Source organism: Gallinula chloropus (assembly GCF_964237585.1).
Source record: "Gallinula chloropus genome assembly, chromosome: 12".
NCBI lineage: Eukaryota > Metazoa > Chordata > Aves > Gruiformes > Rallidae > Gallinula > Gallinula chloropus.
Genome location: NC_140097.1, coordinates 22,912,653 through 22,918,652, shown reverse-complemented (window position 1 = coordinate 22,918,652; position 6,000 = coordinate 22,912,653). Strand labels below are relative to the sequence as shown.

At 62.4% G+C, this 6,000-nt stretch overlaps 1 protein-coding gene across 2 annotated transcripts in view; it reads left to right on the top strand.

Moving 5' to 3' along the window:
• The first annotated feature begins 398 nt into the window (after positions 1–398).
• Positions 399–6,000, top strand: part of TEX264 (testis expressed 264, ER-phagy receptor) — a 41,175-nt gene continuing 35,573 nt past the window's right edge. The window contains exons 1-2 of one of the 2 annotated variants that reach the window (XM_084269615.1): positions 399–487; positions 3,049–3,345. In XM_084269615.1, coding sequence (XP_084125741.1) covers positions 3,067–3,345 — 279 coding nt within the window. In that variant the 5' untranslated portion in view covers positions 399–487; positions 3,049–3,066. The remainder of the gene's footprint in view (positions 488–3,048; positions 3,346–6,000) is intronic. The other variant, XM_084269616.1, reaches the window with a different exon arrangement.

Genomic DNA, 6,000 nt, shown 5'->3' with positions numbered 1-6,000 from the left:
GTCTCTTCAGCCAGGGGACAGGAGATGGGACAAGGGGCAATGGGCTCAAGCTGCCCCAGGGCAGGGTCAGAGCAGATGGGAGGGCAAAGTTCTTCCCTGGCAGAGTTGTGGGGCTGTGGCACAGGCTGCCCAGGGAGGGGCTGAGCCACCTTCCCTGGGTGTGTTTAACAGATGGGGAGATGAGGTGCTGAGGGATGTGGGTCAGGACAGGATGGGAATGGTTGGACTGGGTGATCTTAAAGGTCTTTTCCAGCCTGGTGATGCCGTGACGTTGTGCGGTGACGTTGTACCGCGGGGGCCGCCCCGGTGCCCGCCCCCCCCGGGGCCCCGCCCCGCGTCCCCCCCCCGCCCCCCCCGCCCCGCTCCCCGCGCGCAGCCGCCGCCAGCCGGAGCCGGGGCGGGCCCGGCGGCCCCGCGCGAGCGGAGCGGGGCGGGGCGAGCGAAGCGCCGGGATCGCTCCGGTCCGGCCGTCACCGGCGAGCCCCGGGTGAGGACAGGCGGGGGCCGGGATCGCTCCGGCCCTCACCGGGGCGGGGGTCCCCGCGGCGGGGGGCGCGGGGGATGCTCAAGCTGGGCGGGGCAGTCCGGGCCGGCGCCGCTCCGGTAGCCCCGGGCCGCGGCCTGCTGGGAGCCGGGGAGCGCCGCCCGGGCCGGCCCGCGCCGCCCGCCGCGGCCAGTTGTTGGGGCCGTTCGGGTCGAACCCTCCCCTCCGCCCAGGCCCCGGCACCGGCGGGGCGCGGCCTACCGGCCGGGCGAGCTCAGCTCCCGGCCGCCGGCAGGGAAGGAGCCCCCGGAGCGAGGAGGAACCGCCCCCCCCCCCTCCCTGCCTCTCTCCCCGGGCCGGGCGTTGCGCCGGCGGCTCCCCGAGCATCGCCGGCCCCGGGGCTCGTCCGCAGGAAAGCTGCGGCGGCCGGAGGCGGGAGGTGAGGCGCGGCCGGCACCGGGGTGGGCGCGCAGCCCCGCCCCAGCCCTGGGTCTCCGAGCGGGGCCGGCCCCGGGGCCGGCGGGTCTCCCTGGCTGCCGCTTTGCCGGCTCTCGTGTTGCCCGGTGCCCGCCTGTCCGACCGCGGGGTCTGCGGGGAGAAATCCCGGCTCCTCGGGGCGCCCGTCCTGCGGGTGCCGAGCCCCTGGCCTCGGGAGCAGCGGTGCCCGTGTTTTCCTGCCGCAGCGCAGCCGGCTCCGTGCCCCGGGAGCCCTTGGCCGGGCTGTTCCCGGCGAGCAGGGCCGTGGCCCGGTGGGACCCCAGCCCGGCAGGACCCCAGCCCGGCCGGACCCCAGCCCGGCCGGACCCCAGCCCAGCGGGACCCCAGCCCGGCGGGACCCAGCCCGGCAGGACCCCAGACCCCAGCCCGGTGGGACCCCAGCCCGGCGGGACCCCAGCCCGGCGGGACCCAGCCCGGCGGGACCCCAGACCCCAGCCCGGTGGGACCCCAGCCCAGCGGGACCCCAGCCCAGTGGAGCGGCTCTGCAGGCCGGGGTCAGGCAGGGCGAAGGCACCCCGGGTTCCTGCCAGGATGTGGCTTTTCTCTCACCATGAAGCTGTGTGAGCAGCAGCCTCTCTGAACAGCCCTTTTTTTTGGGGTGGTGGGGGTGTGAAGCGAGTTCGTGACACGGAGGGGAAGGTGTTTACTGCAGCCTTTGCTTTCAAACCCGGCCCCCATCGCAGTCCCCCCGGGGAGCGTGGCAGCCAGTCCTTGGGTGCCCCACGCTGTGTTTCCAGGGACAATGAAGCACAAACAACCCTCTTGTGCTCCCCAGAGCTGTGCTGGGAGGGGGAAAACAAGGGGAAGGCGTTCGCCAGGCTGCTGTCCCGCAGCCGGCGTGAGACAGAAAAGGCAGCAAACAAAACAGGAAGCCTTGCTTGGGCTTATAAAAACTCTTTTAGGTTAAAAAAACCCCAACATCTAAAAGGAACAGTGGTAGCTCATTGCCCTGAGCATGGTGGGGATGCCTTTTCTAGCCAGGTCTTACCCTGAGCCCCTCTGTATGCCCAGCACTGCACCAGCATGCTCCTTGTCTGGGCTGTTAAAGGCTTCTAGACTCTTTGGCAAAGGGGCTGTCCATCTAAATAAACAACATCAACACCGCTGTCCTCAATTTCTTCCCTGGGCTTTGAGTATGTGGGCCAGACACGTCCATCAAAAAGGCCTGTTGGGTTGGGAACGGCGTGGTTACGGGTCCTTCTCCTTTTGTGTCCATCACATGGCACTGCCAGGTGGGAGTGTATCTCAAATAGGTCTGCTAGTGGTTGGTAATTCTGAAGCAGGAAGCCTTCAGTGCCCAAAATATAGATATCTTTGGAGGCTGGCTCTAGAGCTTGGTGTAACGGCCACCCCCTGGGAACAAGAAGACCTTCACTGGGTTCTCACTCCACACACACAGTGCTCACCATTGCCTCCGTATCCAAGGAGTCCCAATGCATCCCACTCTTCAAAGCTGTCTTCCCTGACTCCTGTTTAATCTCATGACTGGAAGAAGTCATCCTGACGGACAATGTAGCAGTTGGGGAGCACCTTGATGATCCTGTTGGTCAAGGTGGTTTTGCCCCCATTGATGAGGCCTCTGATGCCTGTGTTCAAAGGGTCACAACATAAGGCCTGGTATCTATAAATGATAAATGATTTGATGATGGTGCCCTGATCCTTAGCACGGTGCTGTGTATTCATTGATGGGTTTGTTGCTGCGGACTCCTGGGGTGGGTTTTGTTCTCTCCTGAATGCAAGGGTGGATGTGAGCGGTGTGGCTGGTTCTGGGGAGCTGGGAACTGGGGACAATGGCTCTCCACCCACCCCCCCCTTCCATAACCACCTCGCTCCCAAGGGGTGCTGGAGCAGTGTAATCTCTACCTGGTGACCAATTAGAACAGGCTGATGCAACATGGGACTAATATACAGGAGGTTTCGGGGGGAGCTCTGCCCTCTCTAAAGCTTCCCACATAAAGAGGAGTTGCAAGGGGGTGTGCTTTGCTGCAGAGAAATAGTTGGGGGAGCGATTGCTTGACCGAGTGCTAGCTTAACTCCCCTCCTTTTCCCTTCCCTCCTCTCGCCAGCAGCGCCTTCAGGAAGCAATGGAGCACCCCGCCTCCATCCTGTCTGACTGGGTGCTCCTGGGGCTGATCGCGGCGCTGGTGGCCCTGCTGCTGTTGACCGTCTTCGGGTTCGCGGTCTACTCGGGGCTCTTCACCGAGGTGGTTGTGAGCGCCGGCTCCCCGCCCGTCGGCAACATCACCCTGGCCTACAAGTTCAGGGTGGGCCCCTACGGCGAGTCCGGGCAGCTCTTCACGGACGGCTGCAGCATCTCCTCCAAGCTCTGCTCCATCGGCGTCTACTACGACAACCCTCACACGGTAAGGGGTGCCCCTGAGCAAGCACCAAGCCAGGGTTCCTGGCTCAGGGTCGTTCCCTGCCTGGATTTCAGGTGCTGGCAGAGGTGAGCGTTGGGTTTCACAAGGTCTTCCAGATCTGCAGGGGATGCTCTGTGGGGAAAGGCAGCTGAAAGCTGGTGGCTTCTTGAGTAACTCGTAGCTAGAAGGCATTGGGTGAGACTTATCCCAAGTTACCAGCAGGATAACGGGTCTGGTTGTGGAGCAGAACTGTGAGCCCAGGGGTGAGGGGTTCCTTGGCAGGTACCCTGGCTGCAGAAAGCACAGTCAGGACTCCTACACCTGCAGTTCTGTGGTTGAAAGCAGTTGGGCTTTTCAGCTTGCTGTGTCCTCGTCCATTCTCCTCCTCTTGTTTCTAGTGCTCTTGTGTATTTCTGAGCTTCCCTGCAGGCCTTGCATCCCCTGGGAGCTGCTGCTGGAGCCTCAGGTGGTGTGTGCTGAGGGCTCCTGTCTGATGAAACAGTTACTCCATGATGCTCTTTGTGCTGAGAGGAGCAGCCAGGGCTCTGCCTTGTGGCTGCCAGCCCCACAGCAAGTGCTCTGGTCCAGGACAAGGAGCAAAGAAAAGCATGTCAGAACTTGCTGGCTGCTGATGCTGGGTGGCACTGGGGTATCCAGATAATGGCATTTGTCCGTGGCAGACAGCCTGGCTCCCCAGTAATTCTGCAGTAGCGAGTGTGACCGTGGAGGAATGCTGGGGGGAGGGATGGCAGGGTGGCCAGCAGCCCTGTGTGTGTGCTGGGGGCTGGCACCAGGCACCACACTTGGGCTGACAGCTCTGCTCTGGTGCTTCTGCTCCGGGGTGGCCAGCCCTGCTTTAGGAACCTTTGTGGGCCATACAGTACCTGCCCCTCTTCCATTGCTTCCAAGATGGTAGTTCCACAGGTTGGACCTGCTTAGGGGGAAGTTGTCCATGAAAACATAGTGCTGAGCAGCTTCTTGGAGCTCTGTGGCAGGAGGATAGCAGAGGCAAGAAATCACTGGGCTGGCTGTGCTCAGCGGTGCTCTCAGCCACCGTGTGACACACTGACTTATCTCTACCTTCCAGTTTTGCTTCTGCATCATGGAAAGGCAGAGAAGAGACACTCTGCAGTGCCTCTTCGTGGCCAAGGGTGGAGGGTGACTTCCCCTCCAGCATGAGCTGGGCAGAGCTCAGCTAGACATGCTCAGGCGCTTTTGTCCCCAGGAAGTGTCGTATTTGGAGGGGGTGAGGGATGGGAGCTGTAGGGAGCACCTAGAGCCCACATGGTCAGAGTGGCCAATTCCCCCACCACTAATTTGTGTCCTTGTCCTCACCCTAAAGTCTCAACTCTTCAGGAGTTGAGAACCCTGGTGCTGCTGCTGCTGCTTCTTCCCCCAGTGTCTCTGGGCACGGAGTGGGGCAGTCAGTGGGGTCAGCAGGGCTCAGCCCGTGCTCGGTGCTGCCCTGCTCCAGGGGCATGATGTGGCTGTGCCTGGGGTTGCCCTGCAGACCTTTTCTCCTTGGGTGCTGTGCCCTGCTGCTCTGTTTGCCAAGCCAAGGTGCAGGCTGGTGCTGCTGTGGCCCATGGGTACTGATAAGGGTATTTGTGGTGACTGGGGCTGGCACAGGCAGTGCTTTCCCTGGCAGCACCAGTCTCTGCCCTCACCCTGTGGCTGGAGCAGGCAGTGGGGCTGCTGGAGTCCTTTTGTGGTCACACCTCTCAGGAGGGGAAGACCTCTGCCAGTGTGGCTGCCTGCCATCTGGTGTCTGAGGAGGCCTGGCTTGGGGTCTGTGACTGAGGAGGCCTGGCTTGGGGTCTGTGACTGAGGAGGTTCCTCTGGATTCAGCCCCCACTGAGGGGCCTGTATTCACTTGCCTGTGGACGGGGCACTGACCTGGAATGGGGTGTGCACACCTTGGGGCTGTGTGTGAGTGAGCAGCAGGGTTCTGCGGGGTGCAGCAGCGGGGCCCCTGTGAAGGATGGGGGTGAGTTCATGTGGGTCTCTGGATGTCCCAATGGGTCTGTGGCCCTAGGTCTGTGGGTCAAGCTGGGAGATTGTGGTGATCATGCTGGGCAGGGGAATCGCCTTCCTTTTGGAGCCTGCTGGGCAGGTGGTGCTCAGGATGAGCATAGCAAAGGCTTTGGTCGCTGCATGTGTGTGGGGTGAGCCTGGAGGGTGCTGGAAGCTCCTGAGGGCCAATGAAGCCTGTAATGCATCTCTCTGACCAGGCCTGCCAAGCTCTGGAGGCCACACGACTGGCTCTTGTGCCAGGAGCCTAACTTGCCTTCCAGAGCTTGGCAGGCAGCCCTGCAGACCTTGCCCTTCTCTGGGAGGGCCAGTTGTGCTCCTGACGATGGGCAGGTGCCATCAGCCCCAGCCACCTCCAGAGGCAGGAGGGGCCCTGCCCCATGTATCGTAGAATCATAGAATCATAGAATTGTAGAGGTTGGAAGGGACCTCAAGAGATCATCGGGTCCAACCCCCCTGCCAAAGCAGCTCCCTAGGACATGTCACTCAGATAGGCATCCAGATGGGGCTGGAATCTCTCCAGAGATGGAGACTCCACACCCCCTGGGCAGCCTGTCCCAGGGCTCCCTCACCCTCACTGGGGAAAAGTTCTTCCCCATCTTGCTGTGGAACTTCCTGTGCTCCAAC